The 24052-nt window shown below is 39.2% G+C and overlaps 1 protein-coding gene across 3 annotated transcripts in view; it reads right to left on the reverse strand.

The window, feature by feature from the left end:
- Positions 1 to 3994: 3994 nt before the first annotated feature.
- The window catches only part of pkp4 (plakophilin 4), a 49261-nt gene continuing 29203 nt past the window's right edge, over positions 3995 to 24052 (reverse strand). For all 3 annotated transcript variants that reach the window (XM_055212844.2, XM_055212843.2, XM_055212841.2), the window contains 15 exons: positions 22586 to 22744; positions 22114 to 22315; positions 18799 to 18931; positions 17671 to 17884; positions 16433 to 16616; positions 16186 to 16303; positions 14551 to 14742; positions 13709 to 13882; positions 9341 to 9491; positions 9045 to 9237; positions 8848 to 8932; positions 8646 to 8763; positions 8410 to 8541; positions 6833 to 6906; positions 3995 to 5040 (listed from right to left, as the gene is read on the reverse strand). In XM_055212844.2, coding sequence (XP_055068819.1) covers positions 4801 to 5040; positions 6833 to 6906; positions 8410 to 8541; positions 8646 to 8763; positions 8848 to 8932; positions 9045 to 9237; positions 9341 to 9491; positions 13709 to 13882; positions 14551 to 14742; positions 16186 to 16303; positions 16433 to 16616; positions 17671 to 17884; positions 18799 to 18931; positions 22114 to 22315; positions 22586 to 22744 — 2369 coding nt within the window. In that variant the 3' untranslated portion in view covers positions 3995 to 4800. The remainder of the gene's footprint in view (positions 5041 to 6832; positions 6907 to 8409; positions 8542 to 8645; positions 8764 to 8847; positions 8933 to 9044; positions 9238 to 9340; positions 9492 to 13708; positions 13883 to 14550; positions 14743 to 16185; positions 16304 to 16432; positions 16617 to 17670; positions 17885 to 18798; positions 18932 to 22113; positions 22316 to 22585; positions 22745 to 24052) is intronic.

The following is a 24052-nucleotide window of genomic DNA, read 5'->3' on the forward strand; positions in this document are numbered from 1 at the left end:
CTGACTATTGTTATTTTTTAATGTAATACTGCAGTGTTAATTATAAACAATAAGCATAAAGTCATTATTTAAAAATTAATAATGTGCCCTCATAAGCAAAATGTACTTCCGCTCCCTTGTGGCGATATCATTCTCAGATGACGTCAGTGAAACGGTTCGTGCAGGAGAGTCCGTTAACTCCGCCCCCTCCAACTTTCAATCTGCTGCCAGTTTTATTTCTGAATAAAATGCTTACTTGTCTATATTCAATCAAAGCACAGTGGAAAACACAAGCCATGCCCACTATTTCCTTCGTGTGATATTAGGTGTGTTCGATTACACGCAGTGCCACAAAAACTGACAGGCGGATGACGTCAATGTACTGCGAAAGAGTTGAAATTAGACTTCTCTGTAAGTACGCGGTACTTTGACGTCATCCGCCTGTCATTTCTCGAGGTGCTGCATTAAGCCTAACATACGTCAACGACAACACGGTCGATCGCTTTGCTTTGAGTAAAGCGTAGGAAATACCCATACATTTTGAAGATTATTTCCTTATTTATGAAACCATGAAACAGTTTCAATAAAAATGCTAACAATATTGCAGGAGGAAAATAAATAAAATCAATTTCCATTTGTGTTTATTTGTCAAATACACAATGCCACATATGTTTCATCACAGCCTATTGCATTTTTCTTCAATATTGTGCAGCCTTAAAAACATGTTGAAATCATAAGATTCATAGTTGTAAAATCATCACTCACCTGTAAAATGTAAAAGTGTGCATCTAGCACAGTAAATAACGATTTGATGGTTTTGTTTTCTCGTTCTGTTCTTTAATCCAGACTAATGTGACTGTGGAGAAGGTGGGAAGTTTAACAGTGATGTTCCTCTGTTCTCTCACACCATCAGCTGGTTTAGAGAGGTTAGTGCACCTATTCAGGCCAAAAGATCAGAACTATCTAAAAAAAATTGTGTATTTATTTTTCTTATTACAGATCACCAAGCAAAGACAAATGGCCATTGGGGACTCTAGGAACAGTGGGTACCCATCTGGCCCTGTGTCCTGTATCCAGCATGTGCCAACAGGCTGTCATCATCTCTATCTCCTCCTACTTAAGCTACTCATTAGCTTGCTTCCAGCACTATTTTGTTTTGCGTGTTTAATATTGTCTAAATTGCGTGTCTCAATTTACACACAAAAAACGCTGAAATTGAAACTAGACCTTAAATGCTATTTTGACACTTTAGGGGCGGGGCCATCCTCGGTGGCTCCAGTGCATGAAAGTTTCTAGTATGCCTAGTAAGACCTTGATTAGGTAGATCAGATGTGTTTAATTAGGGTTAGAGCAAAAGCCCGAAGCTCTACATATAGGCCCTTGTCCCAAATGGCACACTCCGGACTTGTGGTCCTCCTCAGAGTCCACACTTTGATGACATCATAGAGTGCAGACTTTAGGGACCCTTGATGCGAGTCCACATGGGTGCACCAGAGTCGTATTTTGGGACAAACTTGAGCGTTACGCCGGAAATAGAAAGAGAAGTTGCCCGTCACTGTGAACTCCTCCCTTTCATCGTCTGATTGGTCTGATTGCTCTTTCGCAAGGACTTCTGGGTTGATAAAGTGTGCGATGCCTGCTGCAGTGCGGGCTTCACTGAAGACCGCATCAAGGGGGCGCTGATGAGCACACTTTAAAGCGTAAAAATGACAGATGGGACACCCTACGGACTCGTAGACCAAGCGAGCACGCGCAATTTCTACGAACGCCACGAGACCGAAAGTCCACATGAAGTGCGCCATTTGGGACAGGGCCATAGCCTGATTCCCACCTCACCAGAAATTTAACAACGCATCCGTTCTATGCGGACTGCAAGTGGTATGATTGTTCCACTAAAACCTCTCCCGTCAGGTATAAAAATCTGTGTCGCATTTCTTTATAGGCGTTTCCACTTGCGACAAGAAGAACAAAGATGAGCCAAGTTGAGGAGTGATTTAACTCAAACTGCAACAACAGTCACTGTCTGTTTTCCTCCATCACTACTGTTCTTCTCAAGTCATATACAACAAGGTGCTTCTTCTTTGTTTGTGGGTTTACTTATAGACATTATATACGTAGACGCCTCAAGACGTACTGAAACAAATCCAGCGTCGCCGCCATATTTGTTGGGTCTCCTCACTCTACGCTAGCACCAGAGTCAATCGGAGTCAACGGAGAGCAATCAACTATGCCCGTATTTTGTGCATCTTAGGGTTGCTACAGTATAACCGACACAGTATTGATACTAGATCGCATGGGATTATCTTTCACAAATAAGATTGACCAGTAATTTTGATTATTTTACCATTTATATTGTCATCGTAACTAACGTTACTTAAGTGTAACCAAACTGTGTGAAAATTCTGTAAAAATTCGGTGAGGTTATGATTATTGTAGTTGGGGATATACCTTCCTCAGTAGAAATAAATGCAGGGGGGCCTCTCATCCAAGATGGTGACCATGCTGATACGTCAGCTCCGATATGCAGGGTCAGTCTATGGCCCTGTCTCAAATAGCGCACTTCATGTGGAATATTGGGCTGTTTCTCAATATGCATTCTTCAGCGATCCTGCGTCCTTGTGTTCTCGCTCTATGGGATCATTAACAGTCGAATTTCAATTCCAATTCAATTCTTGATATCGAGGATGCATCGAGTGCAGACTTGCACGCTGAAATCTGGGGAGGTCAGGTGACCAACAGGAAGATCTCACACATCTCAATTCTCACAAGTGCGTTCTGTGTTCTCGAGACCTTCTGAGTACGTTCTTCCAGGGTCGCCTGGCAAGACCAATCTCCATTGAGAAACAGCCTTGGTCTCGTGGTCTTAAATTGCGTGTGCTCTCTTAGTCTACGAGTCCGTAGGGTGTCCCTATCTGTCAATGAAAACTGTCATTTTTACGCTCCAAAGTGTGCTCATTAGCGCCCCCTTTACACCCTGCTGCAGGCTTCACACACTTTACCAACCCAGATGTCCTTGCGAAAGGGCAATCAGACGAATTAGACAACGGATGGGAGAAGTTCCCTCTGATGGGCAACTTCTCTTCCGTAACACTCAAGTCTGTTCCAAGATACGACTCTGGTGTGCCCTCGTGGATTGTCACCTGTCCTTCGCCATTGTTATGCCGCAATGACTTCTGAGGGCGTAAAGCGATTTCAGCGCACAAGTCTGCACCCGATGCATCCTCGATATCAAGAACATATCCGGGTATTTTCATGTGTCCTCTGTACTAGCATTCTTGGGAATTGGAATTGAATTTCGACAGTTAATGATGCTGTAGAGCGAGAACACGAGGACGCAAGATCGCTGAAGAACGCATACTGAGCAGCCCTAATGTCTATGGGTTTACAGGCCAAGCTGCTTCTTCTTTGGCTGTTGCACTGCTACTGTGTGTGTATATCATTGTCCGCATCGACAATACCTGCGTAATCTGGTTGTTAAAATTTGGGCGAGGTGCGTGTCAGGCTACGCACAGCCTATGCATAACATACGGCATAGAACCTACGCACAACTACAAATTACACTTGTGCCGTAGGACTGAATGCAGAACTATAACGAGCACTTTAGCCCCCCCCCAAATAATCCTAAATATAGAATTGTGAAAAAACTGTTTACCGGCGTAACTCCACAACTCATACTACATAGTTCAGTCTTCGTAACGTGTTTCAGCAATACATTTCTTTCTATTTTATAAATTTCTTTTAGTTATGTTTTTGGGCCATTTTTGCCTTTATTAGAAAGACATTATGATAGGAGAGGACAGGAAAGTATAGGGTGGAGAGAGGGGTACAAGATCGGCAAAGGACCTCAAGCCGGGATTTAAACTCGGGTCGCCAAAAGTGCATCTGCACCATATGTCGGAGCACTGCCCACTACACCTTCAGCTCCGACCAGCGAAACAATTTTCTGAAATGACTTTGAACTGAATTATAGATATTGATGTTTTGTGGAGCAAGCAAGATTATCCAACATCACACATTACAAAAACAAATGTTGTCTTTATTACATCTAAATATTTTGATAGTAGTAACTTTTGTCTCCATAAGGTCTCTTACATGTACACACAGTTCTACATATCATTTTATCATGGCACAGTTTTTTTGTGCATAGGAGCACAGATCACGGTTGTACAATAAACTGACGTAGTTGTACAAGACTCCATGGAACATACATTAATCTTTACATTACGCAGGTTACAGCAATGAGACCAGACAAAAGGACGGTTTGTTTCCAATGCACAGAATATTTGTTTCTTCATTTTTTTTACACTGCTATTACATCTTCATTAGACTTTTTGGCCAATATGCAATTTAGTTACATCTTTTCATTTGGCTCAAGAACCGAGATGACTTTTCAAACATGCCATTAAAAAACGAAAACATAAATGATGGTTCAATCTTTCATTAAATTAGAAACATTTTAAACAATAGTGAAAAGTAAAATCTTTGGCTCGCATTCAGTCACGCTATTTCAAGTTAATGGTGCACATAATCCGTAATCGCACAGCCACACATATACATTCGCTTACACCTGCATACACATCATGTAGATACACAACCACTGAAACCGAATGTCATTCCAGTTGCAATGCACAAAACACAAATTAAATTCATCCGTCAAAATGAACCAGTCATTTCAAATGCATCAACAGTTTGTCCATACAATGGTCTAGGAATAGGAATCCACTGGCCAGATATGTCTTACGGAGTGACATCTCCTTGCAATAGTCTATCTACAGTATGGCTACACATTACATAAACAAATACACAGACACACATACATGCCTACACCCATGAGTCTGGTGAGGCTGGGTAGGGCTGAGTTCTGTATGAAGGCCTGCGTGTGGTGGAGTAGAAGTCTACGTAGTTGGTAGTGGGCTTGAGCACCTGCCTCTCGCTCACCACCGGATACCGGACAGGCTCGTCCAGGTAAGCATCCTCGTAGCCCATGGGAGACGACAGGTACATTCCGTAAGTGTCAAAGGTGCTTTGATTGGCCTCCTCTGGGAAGTAGAGCTGGCCATGCTGAAAAAAAAAGAAATGGGTCAAAGCTGGCTGCTTTTTGTGTCATTCATTAGCATAATAGAAATTTTCTTAATGCATTGATAAAAAGAAGAGACTTGACAGGATATTGTATTTCTTTTATTTCTCTTTCTCTTATGTGAATAATGCATGCTTTCATGCCTGTAATGACTGACATAAAAGCTAGCACTTTGCCTAATATATATATATTCTAGTGTGTAATAAAGTGTTATTTTAAAGATTTCAGGTTGTGTTGTGTCTCCGCTCCCAGGTTATGTTTCAACCATGTTACTATCAGAACTGCCCATTACCGAAATCATATACAATTACAAAAACACTATGGCATAATAGCACCATCATCTTTTCAGGATATCTGCAAGGACAAGTAAATACCGTACCTCCTTTATAAATCACTTCGCTTGTTTTTGATAATGGTTAACCCTGTTACCATGACTTGTATAGTAAAAAGCATTGAATGTGTTATTAACCCTTTGTTAAAGGAATATTACACTTTTATTAAAAAAAGTGTGTTTTTGTTTGTCCTTGTTCAGTTGAAAAGGAATTATGTTTTTTGAGAAAAACATTCCAGGATTTTTTTCATATAGTGGAATTTAATGGACCTCAATGGTTTACAGTTTAATGCAGTTTAAAATTGCAGTTTCAATGCAGCTTCAAAGGGCTCTAAAGTTCCCAACTAAGGCATAAAAGTGTTATTTGTCAAATTTTCAAATTTTCAACTTCTCGTCTTGCACCGGCCTTGTGATACGCCAGCGTGACCTTACGTATTACGTAATCAAATGAAAAGGTCACACATGACGTATGCAAAACTACCGCTCCAGTGTTTACAAGTGTGGAATAAGAGGACCGTTTTATTTGGAATGATAATTAATGTCTTTGCGTCAGTTTATTGTTTAAAATGATCCACAAGTGTGCATTTCACATATGTAACGCTTGACCTTTTTGGGGTGATTACTTAAAGAAGCGGTGAATCAAACAATCAATTTTAACTTGATTATTTGTTATATAAGAGGTCATCACACTTAAGTAAAACTGCAAGTGTCAAAACTGAAAACGTCTGTGCTACTGAAATATAAAAGTTGTAATGACGGGGAATGAAGCTATCCAATCATAGCAGTGGGACGTTTACGTCCAGGTCTTCAATGCGCCCGCCCCTTCAAACAAAGCTTTTCTCCAGACAGCATCAAAACCATGTTACAAAATAGCCTATTACTTATTGCTTTTGATGTTTTTGATTGTAAAAACCACGTGAACATCATAAGTAGGCCTCAGACAACAGTATAAAACAATAAAATCGACAGATTCATTGCCCCTTTAATATCTAAGGTTGCCTGCCACATAGTGCACGACAAGAAGTTGTTGTTAAAAAGTACTTTTTTTGGAAAATGGCAATTGTTTTGCTAGAAAAGACACTTGTGCCTTGCTTAGGATCGTTTAGAGCCCCTTGAAGCTGCAATGAAACGGCATTGAAACTGTAAACTATTGAGGTCCACTATATAAAGAAAAATCCTTGAATGTTTTCCTTAAAAAAATTTATTTCTCCTCAACTGAAGAAAGTAAGACATAAACATCTTGGATGACATGGGGCTGAGTAAATGATCAGGATTTTTTTATGAAAGCGAAGTAATCCTTTAAAAGCACAGGAGATATGTCCAGTGGATTAAACTATCCAATGTCACTGGTTGTGATTTGCAGTAGGCAGTGTGTACATGGCATCTGGATGCAGTTGGCCTGAGTCAACATTTCACCTTATGATCTGTAAGTGCAGTAAACTCACCTGTGACCTGCGAGACTCCTCTGCTGAAGGAGAGGGGTACGAGCTAATGAAATAGGCAGACTGTTTTCCAGACCCTAAACACACATAAATAAAGTTTAAATATCTTACATTATTTCTACACATCATACTAATATATAAGTATGGATTAATTATGGTTGCAGCTCACTCTGTCATCTTTTCAGGTGATGTGTAATGTGTGTGCAGCCAATGGTGGCACCAGATTAGAAGTCTAATTTGAGACGTTTTTTAGGTTGGAGAGCAGGTTGAACTGAAATGATTTCCGTGATTTTTACAACCCATTTTTAAAAGCTATTTTTTTGACGTGGTTTTATTAATCATCAGAAATGTGCGGAAACATTTTCCTTTGTGTAATGTTGGAAGTAAAGAACGTAAAGTACTTGCATTTCTTGTCATGCATCGCAAACAATGCGTTGCCTCATTAAAGCGCAAGCAGGCCTGGGACACAGCAGACTAAATACAGTATACTTTCTGTAAACATCTGCACAACGCAATGCTCTTCACATTTATTTACCAGCTTGTATATATATATTCCTCAAACATGAGGGCTCACACACACAGGAACAACTGTTGCAGCTGTACATTTAATTCATACAGTGAGGACAGTGCAGTGTTTTATTTGTATTTATTGCTAATGTTAAATTATAGATTGTTGACTGACAATTTCTCAGCTAATATATTTACATTTATTACAGATGCCTGAAAAATAAAAGAAGATGAGAATATTATTATAACTAAAAGAAAAAACTAAATATTTGGTTGCTTGTCAGTAGTACATTGTGGTTACTGTGCCAGCACTGCTACACTGGCGGAGCGATTTGCTTGCAGCACCCGAGAAGCCCCTGGTGAGGAGCAGAGAGTTTTGCAAATCACTTCGCCCAGTAGCAGTGCCTCGCCCTCCGAGAACACAGTTCCCAGTATGCACACTGCCAAAAGATCGCTGTCTCTCATACCACCTTGTTATTTGTACACGGTGTGACCACACAAATCACAACACATAAATAGGAAAATGTTTGCGTTATTTTGTCACTTATTGTGAGCAGTTTGCTAGCTGGAGCTATTCACTTCCAGTCTTTGTGCTAAGCTAAGCTAGCAGGGGCTGCGTCAGACAGAGTTACAGCACGCACGGAGATGAGAAAGGTATGTATGGACTTATCTAACTCTGGGGGATACGGTGAATAAGCTAAATTCCCAAAATCTGGGTGTGTTCCTTTAAAGGGATAGTTCACCCAAAAATAAAAAATCTGTCATCATTTTCCACTCTCATGTTGTTACAAACCTGTATAAATTTGTTCTGATGAACACAAAGGAAGATATTTGAGGATGTTTTTCATCATGACACCTATTCACTTCTATAGTAGGAAAAATAATACTATGGAAATAAATGGAGGTTAGGAACGGGTTGGTTACAAACATTCCTCAAAAAATCTTCCTTCGTGCTCAAAGAAATTTATCCAGGATTGTAAGAAAATGAGAGTGGAAAAAAGATGACAGTCCTGTGCCATAAAAAAAAAGTACCAGTTTTTTAATGCGAACTCGAATCACACAGTAAAGCTCACCTGTGTACTGACTTGTGTTTCTGTTGGCGTCACCATAATAGTTATGAAGTTGCATAGACGACTGAGTCCTTCGCTGATTTAAACGGTGTCCTCTTATACCCAACATGGCAGGGGAAGAGGTGGCACTACCGCCTAAGTGTGAAAGGTTAAAACGCAAATACTATGACATAAAATAACCAGACACTAAACATCAGCATTAACAAAAATGTCAATCCCTTGCAATTATGAAAGCCCGCCCGATTGGATGACAGGTGACATCTGCACGTTGCTGGTCGGCAGGGTGGGTTGGGAACGGTAGCGGTCTCGTTCCAGCGTTGACACTGGGGTGATGAAGTGATTCTGGTTCCAGCCATCCTGATGAGACACAGAACACATTGTCTTAAAATCTCAAGAGAACATCAGTGTTCCCTACTGTACCTAAGACAAATGGTTCAGTACCTTTTTATAGAAGGTGCGCAGATCTCTGTACTGCCACAGAGTGTTCAGCACCTGAGCTGCCGCTTTGACCACTTTCATGGAGTACCTGGTACATGAAGACAGCGTAAGTCACAGAACAACCAGTGCTGTGCATTCTTTACAGCCACAGGATGTATTAAACTATTCCCATCCCCCATAAAAAGATGTTGGTTATGTACCTCTCTCCACGCCCTCGGCTGATTGTGACCAGCTTGTCGATGCCGCCCGTCTGGGCGAGCGCTCGGGCGTTCTCCATGTTCCTGCTGGTGACCTCATGAAGTGCACAGCAGACCGCTGCCACGGTCTCATCTGACAGCAGGGATGGCCCATTGCCAGGGAGCCGAGTCACCAGGTCCCGCATGGCATACTTTCCTTTAAACGCATAATGGCAAACACAAGATGAAATTCACTTTTTAATGACAACACGTAATAAAAAATTAAGCATTAATCATTGCAATAAGCTCGAGAGACTGACCAATGAGCTCTTTGTTTCTAGCATCCAGAGCCATGTTTCGTAGAGCAGTGGCCACAGAGCAGACCACCCTGTCATTATCCATTCTTAGTAGTTCCACCAGAATGGGCAAACCCTTCTCTTTACGTACAGCGGCACGGATGTAGGCCGCAAACTGAAAAACAGAGAGCAGGTTAAAATCTTTCACCTCTAAAAATGGCAAAAACAAACAGTGACTCACTGTAATTTTCTATTAATGGGACCGAAGGTTTGGCCAAAGAGAAAACGATGACAAAAAAGGGCCTACTGTATAAGATATTTAAAATAATACTATTACTTTAAAGTATGTGATTTAAAAGACTGTAGTAGCACACATAGATTTTGTTCTCTGTTGTATATTCTTAAGAACATTATTGCAGCTTATATTAGCCAGAAGTTAAAGACAAACTGTGTCCCAATTAATAAAAAAATGAGATAATCACATTACCCAAATGTTAATTAAATACTTTCACTTCAAATCCCCTTAATCCTGGCCTCAGGCAATTCAGAAATACTGGTTTGTTAGCAGAATCCATTAGGAGTCTGATAAAAAATGCAAATTTACAAGGAAACATGTCAGACGCACTAAACAAGGTTTTGCATCTGAACATACACTCAACTAAAGGATTATTAGGAACACCTGTTCAATTTCTCATTAATGCAATTACCTAATCAACCAATCACATAGCAGTTGCTTCAATGCATTTAGGGGTGTGGTCCTGGTCAAGACAATCTCCTGAACTCCAAACTGAATGTCAGAATGGGAAAAAAAAGTTGATTTAAGCAATTTTGAGCGTGGCATGGTTGTTGGTGCCAGGTTTACGTGTTTACTGGGATTTTCATGCACAACCATTTCTGGGGGTTTACAAAGAATGGTGTGAAAAGGGAAAAACATCCAGTATGCGGCAGTCCTGTGGGGGAAAATGCCTTGTTGATGCTAGAGGTCAGAGGAGAATGGGCCGACTGATTCAAGCTGATAGAGCAGCAACTTTGACTGAAATAACCACTCGTTACAACCGAGGTATGCAGCAAAGCATTTGTGAAGCCACAACATGCACAATCTTGATGCGGATGGGCTACAACAGCAGAAGACCCCAACGGTTACCACTCATCTCCACTACAAATTTGCACGAGCTGACCAAAATTGGACAGTTGAAGACTGGAAAAATATTGCCTGGTCTGATGAGTCTCAATTTCTCTTGAGACATTCAGATGGTACAGTCAGAATTTTGTTAAACAGAATGAGAACATGGATCCATCATGCCTTGTTACCACTGTGCAGGCTGGTGATGGTGGTGTAATGGTGTGGGGGATGTTATCCCACAAAACTCCATCAACTGCAAGATGCTATCCTATCAATATGAGCCAACATTTGTAAAGAATGGCGAAAGGGGGCAAACACAGTATTAGTATGGTGTTCCTAATAATCCTTTAGGTGAGTGTATTAAACACATCACCATTGTTCTTAGTTAACATATTTCTAAAGGTGGTGCTATTGACATGACAAATTCACAAGATGTTGGTATCAACCCACGCACTCCACAAATTCAAAGAAATCAAAGCTGTCCATAAATTAAGTTGTGTAATAATTAGGGCTGTCAAAATCAATAACACGTTAATGCAAATTCATTTTAACGCCACTAATTTTATTAACATGCGATTAACGCAATGCCCAATTTCTGTCTGACCCTTGGTCCAGCCTATATGATGAATTGAGCCGCAGCATAAGGCAGTAAAAATATGACCCGTGCTGTCTAAATGAGTCGGAGGTTTTCAAAAAAATAAGAACATTAAGCTCTCGTTTCGCGAATCCAATGTTCTAAATGGTCTTGAACATCCAAAATGGTCTTTATCTTCAAGAGGTGTACCGTACTAAGTACTTAACCTATACGAAGGATGAATGTACATCCCCTTGCGCATCTAAAATTTTGATTTCGGTTTTAAAACATGCAAGAATTAGAAAATAGAGTGCAGGACTTGCTTGATGTTAAAAGAGGTACTGTATTGAGAGAGATAAAGTTCAGGACCTGATTAATGTTAAAAGAGTTATTAAGAGCGACAAGACTCAAAAGCGCTTTTCCTCGCGCTGACTGACACATCTAAAGTGCGTACACACAAATACGTGACCCCGATTTGTAGACATCTAGACAGAGTTACAGTTTCAAAAATAGAATTTAAGTAAATGTTTGATTAACTGTTGAGAAAAATATCTGATGTGTAGCATTATATTAGATCCTTGCATTAGATCTTAAAGCTGTTGATGTCAATCAAACAATAAAAGAAAGAAAAAAGCTAAACATATATTGATATTGTTTTTTACTTTGTGTGTGCCAAATCTATTAGTTTTACCAGTGATTTTAAGGTATGGATGTGGTAACTTTTGTGGAAATTTTGGATTTTTCTCAAAATTAACTTTGCTGACTCTGTCAACTTCAAACAGGTGTAGTTCTCTCATGTTCTGTCAGATTACAACAAATCATGCATTGTTTTGAAGCTTTTTAATAGAGAACATCAAAATATAAATAACTCATTTTTGAAAATTTGCTCATTCCAACTCAATTTGCCAGCATGGGTCACAAATGATGGAAAAATGGGGAAAGAAATGGGTCTTCTGATAGGAAAATTCATTTACAAAACAATGGCTGATGGTTCTGTCGAAAATGTAAACAGGCTGGTGTAAACACACACTTGCATAAAGCATCTATATTTGTCCACATCCATGCTGATTAAAGTATTAAAATCTTGAAAAGTGTTCCATTTAGGTACATTTAGAACAGATAAAAATGTGCGATTAATTTGCAATTAATCAAGAGCTAACTCATGAAAATCACGCGATTAAGCTAGATTAAATATTTTAATCTATTGACAGCCCTAGTAAGAATATAAAATGGCACAGGGGAAAATATTGAACACACTTACTGAAATGTATTTAATGCTTTGTACAAAAGTCTTTGTTGGTAATAAAAGCTTTAAGACGCCTCCTTTATGGAGAAACTAGTTGCATGCATTGCACAGGTGTGATTTTGAGCCATTCTTCCACAGACAAACAGATTTTTGGAATCTTGAAGGTTCTGTGGGTCTTTTCTATGAACTTTGATCTTTAGTTCGTTCCATAGATTTTAATTAGATTCAAATCAGGCGATTGGCTGGACCATTCTAGCAGCTTCATTTTTATTTCTCTGAGAATTTCCCTGGCTGTGTGTTTGGGTTAAGGTTTACCTATCATGAGATGTTTCTTGCATGACACCTTGGTAATGAAACACTATTATATAGGCCATCAGTTGGGACTGAACAAGCTGTTATTTTTTGCACTGACAAAAAGCAAGATTGCTTTTTATTACTGTCTTGGCTTTTCATGCCTTTACGGGCCCAATATTTTGCCTGTGTCATTTTGCATGATTACACAACATAATTTATGGACATCTATGGTTTGATTTCTTTGCATGTGTGGATTGCATGGGTTGTGGTGAAAATCCATTTCACCTTTAGAAATATATTTACAAAAAAAATGCAATAATTATTTTACCCGCTGTTGTTCCGATGAGGGTTGGGTTTTTCCCGATGTAAATATTATAGATACATTAAACATTTTACTTAAAATATCCTTTTAACTACCTTATGTTGGCATTGTAAGCATATGATTTAAAAATGATTGTTAACAATAAAACACATTTAACCACAATACTCGTTTTTGTATTTCAGCATTTCTTTGTTCATTATTTCTTATGTAATGTTTACTATATCACTTAATTTAGTGAAGCATCATTTATTTGATTTAATAATTTAGTTCAGCGTCACTTTGTGGGTAATATCGAATTTTCACCAGAAGCAGCAGGCCATCTGGGTACCTTAAGGATTCTCATTTCAACACCCTTTGATTTGGGGCACACTAATTCTTATTTTAAAAAGCATTTAGAATGTAAAGCAGGCAAATTGTGACAAATGGTAACTTTAGATTTGTCTAAATAGTTAAAGGTTAATAAAGCATATAATACTGTTGTACAGTACTGTTATGGGAAAAATATACGGTATTAATATATTTTGTTAAATTTGAATCAAATTTAATCCAAAATTAGCATTTTTAGTATTTGATTTTTGTCCTCGTATTCAAAACTTTCATATTTTTCATGTTGTTACATCTGTTTTTGCAGTAGTTCTTCACTCCAGCATCTAAGGCCAAAATAACTATAGGTGTATAAGAACCATGAAGCAAAGTTTTCTTTCAGATGTGTGCATGTCAATTTCTTTATCCACCAGCCTATAGCTGCTATAGCTGCTCATATAATTTAGGTCTATTCTGAGCACATTGACTGTATAATTCTGTTCATGGTATGTCGACCGCAGGATTCCTACCCTCCAGGTTCCTGCGGAAAGATTCTGCAGAGATCCGGCCGCCCCTTCCAGCGTGGCCGGGTTGGAGCTCTCTGCCAGCAGAGTGAGGTACGGCTTAACCACAGACGGGTGCCACAGCATCTCTGCCCCTTTTGGACTTCCAGAAAATCCTGGAATGGGCCCAACACCATCCCACTGCATTATGGGATTACACATAACATCGCGTTAGTGAGGTTAAATATAAATATATATAGTAAGAAGTGAAACATTAACATACAACATTGGAATTACTATTAACTAACGTTACTTTGATTTCATTTGATCTCACTTTAAAAAAATGTTTGGAAATTTTATTTCCAAAAAGCATTTTTTTAACTAATGAAATACAATATATTAGGACATGCTGACTTTCCAGATTTCCAATAATATTCAAGTTACCCAGCAAAAAAAAAAAAAAAAAAAAAAAAAATCTGGTGATTTATTCATTTCTTAAAGCTATGAAAAGCTTCAATATTTGTAAAATACATGTAAAATGGAAAGTTCAACAAAAAATGAAAATGTTGTCATTTTCTCATCCTCATGTTGTTCTAAACTTGTATGCATTTCTTTTTTCTGATAAATACAAAAGAAGATATTTGATAAATGATGGGTGTAACCATTGACTTCTATAGTAGGAAACAAATATGATGGAATTCAATGGGTACCATCAACTGTGTGCTTACCATCTTCTTTATCTTCTTTTGTGTTCATTAGGAAAAAGAATTTAATACAGGTTAAAACAACATAAGGACAGAATTTAAATTTTTGGGTGAACTATCCCTTAAACCAAGTTCAGTTAGTTGATGTAGTTAGTCATGGATCACCTGTTGATCCTGCCAGGACCTTTTCTTCTTCTTCTTTCTGAGACCCCAGCAGCTGTAGTCGGCCTGCTTACTGGATGTGTCGGTACCCAGGAGCGTGTCCAGGTTCTGGGTTCCCATCAGACGAGAAGGAGGCATTTCCAGTTCAAGGCGGTATGACAGGTTCCTCAAAGTGCACACACAGTTTTCCACAATCTGAAGAGAAATTACATACAAGTGAGTAATACAAAATAGGTTGCAGTGTGGTAAAGCACTAAACTAAATAGGAAAAAAGAAATTTTTCTCTTCCAGCAGATGGCATGCTGGTACTACATTTTGTGGAAAAAAAACACAGTTCCACATTCCGCCACTAGGGGCGCCCAAGATGCTTTTGGACCTTCTAGGAGTGGCACAGAAAACATGTAACACCTTCTTCTTATAAAACTAGACTCTATGCCAACTCTCTGCTTTCATCTCATGTCTGACCGATCAAATATTTGGCAAGAATGTGTGAAACATATTTCACATATTATCAACAATCCATAGCATCAAAACTGGGTAGTTTCAGACTGGTTAGCTCTTTTCCGAAACATAGTGAGCTGTCTATGTGAGCATTTTGAGGCATTAGGGAGAAGGCAACCACATAATGCAATGCAACAAGCTTTATAGATATTGTTCTTATAGTTGGGACTTATAGACTTTATTTAATACCAAAACTCTTGAAAAAAGCTCAGTCTTATTGCATTTTTGTGTGCTAAGCAGTGGTGGCTGGTGACTGAGGGGCGCAAATTCAAAATAAGTGTTCGGAGTGTCATGTGTTTTGCTTGTGTTTTCAAAATATGTGTTTGTTGTTGCATCATGTGAACCACATGCATCACGTGTTTTGTCAAGATAAGTGCCTGCTGCACACGCGTCAAAAAGAGACGCTCAAATTCACAAAATACACGCAAGACACTCCCTTAACAGTAAACTCTGATTACGCATGAGATTATGTGAGTATCTGGCAAACGCAGGCGTATCTTTTATTATAAACCCTTTAGACGCGTCTGCAGCAGGCACTTATTTTGACAAGACACGTGATGCACACAGGATCATTCGACGCACAGAACACATATTTTGAAATTAAGAACCACACACATGATGTGTTACATACATGTTATGATGAACTTCGCATCGAGCGCCCTCAAAGAAAGAAGTCACTGGCCGCCACTGGTGCTAAGCATCTTTATTTTGAATTTGAGCAGTTCACCCAAAAAATGAAAATTGTAATTTACTCACCCTAAAGTTGTTACGAACCTGCATAAATTTAAGGAAAACAATTTAAGCAATGTTTGTAACCAACAATTATTGAGCACCATTGACTTGCATAGTATTCTTCTACACAATGGAAGTCAATTTGTGTTCAGCAGAACAAAGAAATGTATACAGGTTTGTAACAACTTAAGAGTGAGTAAATGATGACAAATTTGTCATTTTTGGGTGAACTACCCCTTTAAGAAAAGTCTGCACTTTCAATCATGCAAGACCAAGTCCTATGTATTTGAATGTGGGAGGACCAATATATCTAAAATGGCTTGTTAGGGTCATAATAAAACAACATATTTCCGACTGTCAATTATAGCTGACATCAACAAAGCTATTCTGTGGGACATCTCTCACCTTGCTGTCATAATCGGAGGTGTTTACACAAGTTTTAATAATATAGAGGAGAGAATCGATCAGCCCTTCACAGCAGCGCATCTGCCTTCTTGCCTCTTCTCCAGCCGAGCTCAGGTTCCTGTGACACACACGTCAGCATCACATGATCAACGATACAACAGCGGATGATTTATTTGAAATGTTTTATAGACGAATGTTGTTACTGCTGCAGGTCCCTATGGTGGTGGTGGTGCATGAAATTGTGTACCTGAGGCATCCAGTGGTGTTTCTCAGCACCAGAGATGAGTGCAGTTTGAGTTTCTGGTCCTCTCGCTGGGGCGCCGCACCCCAACCGGAGTGAGGGATGATCACGGTGTTGGTGAGTGGACCAAGAGCGTCCCGCGCAATCGTCATCTTCACTGAATCACACGATGACAGATTCCACAACACTCCTGACAGGTACAAAATGCTAACGTGAATTAAAGTGCACCTATTATACAAAATCCACTTTTACCATTATGTTAGGACATAAACGTGTCAATGAAAAATTAAAACATCAACTCACTCCTTTTTTAATCCCCATTAAACTGAAGCAGTCTCATTAGGCATGCCGTTTTGACTTTTTTAGCAATGTGATGTCACACTGCTAAAGCCCCGCCCACGGCCGCTGACTGACAGTCCTGCATTGCCATTTTCTCTGTGCTTTAAGCGAAATCAGATCTATTTTACCCAAAATGCTCTTTTTGTTAAGGGAGCAAGGGGTAGTAGCTCATTTGAACTGAAAGGTTCACACATGAAGACAGCACAAATCCAAATTTGGGGGTTATTTCGGACATGCTATAATAAATCCGTGGGGTATTTTGAGCTGAAACTTCAGACACATTCTGGACTTAAAAAATAGGCATAATATGTGCCCTTTAAAAGAATAGTTTACTCAAAAATGATTAATTGTGCAGTCATCCTCATGTTCAAAACCCAGCAGTGGAACAGAAGTAAATAAAATTCTGTAAATAGCAAATTAAATTTCAGTCTTTTCAACACTAAACTAATATAAAGCTTCCAACGCCCACAAGTAATGTAGACTATTTCTTTGCCATTTATTATGTATTAGTGTAATAAAAGCAGAAAAGTAATATTTCCCTGAATTTATCTAGCAATACTTTATCCAGTCCAGCTTGGATAGAACATGAACATGTGAAAACCCAGCAAAAGTCTTTTCTTTGTTTTCTACAAAAATAAATGTGAAAATATAACCTTGATATCTTTGATGCCCCTTAATTTCATTATGAGACTCTAGCCTGGATTTCACAGACGGGGTCAAGTATTAGTGTATATGTTTTGCATTCAGCTCAGCTTCAAAACAAATACTTTTCCTTCCACATCAATCTAAGTAATGAGATGCTTGACTGTAATCTCCTTTGTCAGCTGCAGAGCACAAACGGTTATCATCACATCAGCAAAAAATGCTGGTGTCAGTCGGTCATGTGACCGCACGCGCCCACTCACCTGTGACAAGCTCTCGCACTTCTGTGTCTGGCGTCTTCCTCAGCAGACGAACCAAGGCCGGGATTCCACCGGCGTTCCTCACGCAGACTTTGTTATCGTCAGTGGCTTTTCCGAACACCAGGTTTCGCAAGGCTCCGCAAGCGTTCCGCTGAACTTCCAGGGTTTTGTGGTCGAGCAGATCCACAAGGTGCCGGATTCCACCCAGCCGACACACCTGTGGAGTGTGCCATGTTTTTATGCACAATTATGTTTGTTTGTGTTTATGAGTAGCGTTTCTCTAGTGCTGCATTAGCAAAATGTATACCTTGAATGTGACTTTGGATAAAAGCCAAATGCATAAATGTAAATGTATGCACAGTATGTGAGTTGCATATAGGGCCGCATCAACGAATAAAATATTCGATAGCAGTCGATAATATTCGATAATTAAAATAGTTTTTATGATTTTTTATTAGTTTGGTCTGTGACATCACTTGCCCATCGCCTTATCGCAACACTGCCCCATTGACAGGACAATGGCAGAGGCAAAGGCCAATGTTTTTAATAGAAGTTTATGGTAAGCGACTTTGTTCATGTTTGGCGCACATGCACCTAACTTTATATCCCGCACATCTCACGCTGTTGGGATAAGCAAGTGACATCATACACCAAACTAATCCATAATGACATTCATTAAACACTATTTTCATTATGGAATACTATCGACTATTATAGAATACTCAATTGTAGCTTTACATCTTTAGCTTTTTTAAATACTGATGGATACATGCAAGGAATAGTAAAGGTAAATGGACAGAAGAGTATTCTCGAGCTCAAAGACCGAATAATAATGCATAACGTCTCATGTAATGTATTTGCTGCAGTCATTAACTGGCAAATTAAATTGAGTGAATGCATCAAGCGTAACCAAACCCTGAATCAACATTAACAGCTAAATTTCCCACAACTTGAGTTCTTGCACTGAAAAGAATCAATATACATGCAGATGACATCTTTAGAAATCTCTAGTAAAAATCTTCAGCTATTTTCTACACATTATTGATTATGCCGTCTGAGCTACATTTCCGCCATCAATGGCAGAGGCGGACGGTCGCATACACACATGGTGTAGATCGAACATTGATGTACCTCTGCTTTGATGCGGTTGTCTCCGTAGCAGAGGTGCTGTATGTATGCTGCAGCATTGGCTTGAACTGAGGGGAAATGATGTTGCAGCATCCTGATCACTTCTGGTAGCTCAGGGTCTCTCCAGGCAAACTCTCTGAACCCCCAACACATACAGTTCAAAACACAGTCAAACACACACACATATATATAAAAAAGCTCATCTGACAAATGAATGTTTGCTGGTTTGAATCAACATTTCAATCTTTGCGCTCATAATTGTTTGTTTACGTGTTAGCATCAGGACAAACAGCTTAACATATGGCCCATTTGTCATTAAAATATGCACTGCCGAGCGATGTGGTTTACATTTTTTCAAGCCCTTTTCTGTCTGCAAAATGAATACTCCCGGAAATCCGATTGCAAAGAGAAATACAGACAAACGTAGGGGAGAATCAACAAAGTATATCATTTATAACAACGCGGTAAAAAAGTGAAGGTGCATGCTGTGTTTCATTTATAAGTCAACAAACCACAACAAGTTATTTTAGATTTTTCAAAACACTTTAAAGGGACATTCCACTTTTTTCCCCAGTTCCCCTAGAGTTAAACATTTGATTCTTACCGTTTTGGAATCCACCCAGCTGACCTCCGGGTCTGACGCCAGGAACCTCAGCATAACTTAGCACAATCCACTGAATCTGACTAGACCATTAGCATCGAGCCAAAAAACAACCAAAGAGTTTTTCCTATTTAAAACTTGACTCTTCTACCGAAAATAGTCCCCTTGGTTACTTTCAATAGCAGGACACTATTTTCGGGCAGTGCGTAATATTACTATGCCTGCTGCAGCCATGTTACCTCAGCAAAGTCCTTGATTATTACGCCAGAATGAGAGTATAGTCCTAACCATATCTGCCTAGAAAATAGCAACTTTCAATTTTCCGTAAGTCTTAGTACACGATGTAACTACAGATGAGTAAAGTTTTAAATAGAAAAAATATTGAAACTATTTGGTTATTTTTTAGAGCAATGCTAATGGTCTAAATAAGATTCAATGGATTCTGCTAAGCTATGCTAAAAGTGGTACCGCCAGACCCGGAGATCAGCTGAATGGATTCCAAAACGGTAAGAATCAAATTTTGAAACGCAGAGAGAAGCTATGGTAGCCGCCACAGGACAAACATGAGTTCTTTTTTAGCAAAAACCGTTAAACGTCACTTAGATTTTTTTTAAAAAGTCCTTACAGTGAAAACTAATGTGAAACGACCCTGGAACTAGGGGTGGGAATCTCTAGGCACCTCATGACTCGATTCGATTACGATTCATAGGGCGGGGATGTGATGTTAAAAACGATTATCTGAATCTTTTTTTGTGTGTGTGAGTGTGACTATAAATACTTTGCTTCAAAAGTACCAAGTAATGACCCATGAAGAATTTACTTCCAATATATTTTATTACCATTGCAAAGAAAATAAAAAAAATAAATGTGTGTCTGAACTAGCAGACCTCCTCTGGGTGGAAACGTGTAATATGTTTCTCATGTTTGTTGTGTTTCCGAAATATTTAAGTTTTGTTTTGACATAACCCACAAATAGTGTGGCTCTTGTCTAGCTCATTTCCGCCTTCAACTTCATAGAAGCCAAAATATTTCCACATGTCATCTTTTAACGAGGAGGGTGTTCGTATTTCGCGCTCAGCCATTGCTTCGGATTGCGTCTCTGTCTTTTATCTGCACGCCACAGACTGTCAGGGCGCTGCACTTTCGCGCTTCAGAGTCCCACATTTGGTCAATATTACTTTATTCGATTTTTTTTGTTGCAGAAAATCGATTTTTGACATTTGTGAATCAATTCAGAATCGTCCACCTCCCGCATCGTGATGCATCTAAGAATCGTTTCCCCCCCCACCTCTACCTTGATCACATTCAGACTTGGGTCCTTGTGAGTACTTGGAGCTAGTGGTCCTCACAGGTCCACTTAGATCCAAAAACCCGAAGTCCGACCCGAAAGGGTTCTGATCTAAAAGTTTTACCCGTGCCTCGGACATGGGTCGGGTTTAATATTACCTCTGGTAATTTAAAATGAATGTGATTTTGCCAAATGGACCTGAGAAGACCTGAACTGTCTCACGTGGGTGCATCAAGTCCTTTTCCTTTTGCCCAGAGCGGTTGCGACATCGTGTGTCTGGCGGTAGGTTTATTTTTGCTGAGCCAGACCTGTCAATTAATTTTGAATGCATATTTTAGCAGCTACCTTGGTGTCGTCATCAGATAACACATAACAACAAATGGAGCAGCGGGCCAAATTGGTTGCGAGGGCAACAGGGTTTCTTTCTGTCTGAATGGTGGGTGCGGGGCAGCTGAATGCACACACATGTCGGTGCCATTTACTTTCGGGCACAGTCGGGTTAAAAAAAATTGCCACTGGGTCAGGTCAGACTCGGGTCTAATATTCTTAGGTTTGTATTGAGTCGGGTCCTTCTTTAAAAAAATTATTTATGCACAGCGGGTTCTGGTAAAAAAGTTATTTGGGTCATTTCTGGTCGAGTACATTTCTTTAGACCCGAGAAGACCTCTACTTAGACCTAAAAACAACCCAAATGTAACACCGAAACCTACATGCAACACTGTGCCTTTTTACCTTTTAAAATTCTTTTAAACTTTCATCATTTGCAATGTTTCAACTTGCATCTTGTGATTTTGCAACTGTTTACTATGTCTTTTTGAAAGAAGTGGATATTTTTTCAAAAAAAGCAGTGAAAGATGGTCAAATTTGTTAAATTGCAAATTAAAAGACAAAAGTGACATTGTTAAAATAAGCCAACTCAATTACTGACCAATAACCTTTACATTGCCATTAAACTGAAATTGTTAAACCTAAACATAAGAGCCTAATAAAAAATGGTCATTTACAAGAAAACAAGACACACTTAGAGGGTTTTGCATCTGAAGTGATTAAATAACTTGTTTAACAGCACTATAAATATACTGGTACTATTGGTTTTGTGGTTGGTACTGCTAATGTATTTTGTAAAAATACCAAATATACTATACATTTCATACACCTCTTTGCATTTACTGTAAAGCTGCCTTGATAGTATTCAACATTTTCAAAAGTGCTATAGAAATAGATTTCAATTGAATTTTTTCTATGTTAATAGTATGTATTTATTTCTACCACTAACCATTTTGGCTTTGTTAACACCCCAATCAAAAAATTCCCCAAACAACATAATTTATTCTCAAATCTTGTCTTGTTTAGTTGGTTGTGGGTACCCACAGGATCTTTAACGGGTGACGTTACTGAATCACAGTGCTACATAGGCTGTGCTTGTCACCTGGGATCTTTGTGGACGCTGTCTATGGAAGGAGATCGTGTGATAGCGTTGTCGACGGCGGCCGCGTGCCTGCTGTAGTTTGAGTCGGCCGGGCGGTAGTGGGCGGAGTGATAGGTGTCAGAGTGCGTTGCCATGGAAAATAACCCTCGCTGGTACCTCAGAGTGCTACACTGACTAGTGGTCCTTTGTAAAGTACCAAACCCTGTGTAGAGAGCGAGCGATAGTTAGGAATATCAGTGAGACAGATTCTGCTAATAATCCAATTAAACATTTCTCATTAAATCCTTCAGAGCAAATCATCTGAGTAATGTTTTCCTAATGTATTTTATAGCTCTAAACTATAAAAGATTAAGAGAAACATCAGAAATAATATTCAAATGCAAGCTAACTGAGAACTCAATTATGTCTCCCGAGTCCTAAATAAGCAATCTCTTAGCAACCCATTTATTCCTAAAGGAAGTCTAGCACATACCTGTATTGTTTTTGGAGAGAGCGCTCTGGGAGCCATGCGTTGGGCTCTGGTACAGAGGGTTCTGGAAGGTTCTGTCCTCATAGATGGGGGTGATGTGGCAGTCAGGGGAACGAGCATCCTGTCCCAATTGGCTGTTCTGACTATAAGAAGTCTGCAAGCCTAGATTAAAATCACAGAGTCAGAGTCAACATCAGCTTATGAATATCTGTTTAGGTTATGTTTAAACATAATTGATTGGTAAAAGGTACCCTGGCTATAAAGACTTGTGTGCTTTAATACTTTAGAATTGCCTCCAACTACTAAAATTCATTGATAGAATAATATTACTTTAAAAAACCCAACATGTAATACTCATTTTGACCTATGGAGGCCGCCATTATGTTCAATTATGTCATTATCTTCCCATTGTTAATTTATTAAACCAAACATGGGTACGTTTTGTGAAAATGTCACATTCTGTACTTTGCCTTCAATTTTTTTGTCTCCACCACACCACTAGAGCAATTTTGTCTTTACTGCCCCAGTACTTATGGAGGGCACTGTGACCAGCTACAATATGCTTTGCATCAGGAATTGTATTCTGCCCTACATTCTGCTCTTGTGGAGCACCAGGTTAAATATTTCAGTGCAACCAATCCTTGGTCTAATGACTATACAAGCATAGATCAAAGATAAGCGGACTTTGATTGTGCTTCTTGCATTAGGCAAATGGACCTCTTGAGTAATGAAGTGGAGATGTGAAAACATCTGCTATAATTAAACACTTCACTGGACATTCCCACCTTCAGACGTAATTGGGAAGTGGGGGATACAGGCCTATGCAAATATATCTGCTGCACAGATGAGATCTCGTGAACATCTCGGTTGACAACGAGATATATAGAAAGCAAATGTAGACTTCTAAAGTCTCCTGCTACAAGATTTGATGTCAACTCCATGTTCTTCCTACATTAAAAACTCTCATACAGTACATAGTTTTAGAAAAGATCTCAAAATGTGCTTCAAAAATGTGCTTAGATTTGCCAAGATACCAATTAAAGATTACAAAATTCTCTCATAATTTACTCGCCCTCATGCCATCCGAGGTTTATATGACTTTCTTTCGTGAAAATCATGAAAAATGCTGGCGCTGGCTGGCATCTTTTTAAAAAACACTGGCGGGTAAAGAGTTCATTGTTTCTGGGATCGCTCCGTTAAAGGGGACCTAGTTATTTTTACTTTACGGAATGCGTCTTGTGTGAAGAAAAGGAAGAAACAATGCTGTTGTGAAGATGCGTGTGTCATCGCAACAAGAAGTTATTGTTCAGCTGTTTGACAATGGGGTTTTCAATGCAGATCAACATTCACAAAGAAGAATGTCTGCAAACTGGAAAAGGGGAAGAAATCAGGGAGCTTATTACTGTTCACGCTGAAACTGACATAATTCGATAATAGAACAGCACGTCATGCGCTTGTTTATGATCTTAT

The sequence above is a fragment of the Misgurnus anguillicaudatus genome, chromosome 8 (genome assembly GCF_027580225.2).
Source record: "Misgurnus anguillicaudatus chromosome 8, ASM2758022v2, whole genome shotgun sequence".
Classification (NCBI taxonomy): domain Eukaryota; kingdom Metazoa; phylum Chordata; class Actinopteri; order Cypriniformes; family Cobitidae; genus Misgurnus; species Misgurnus anguillicaudatus.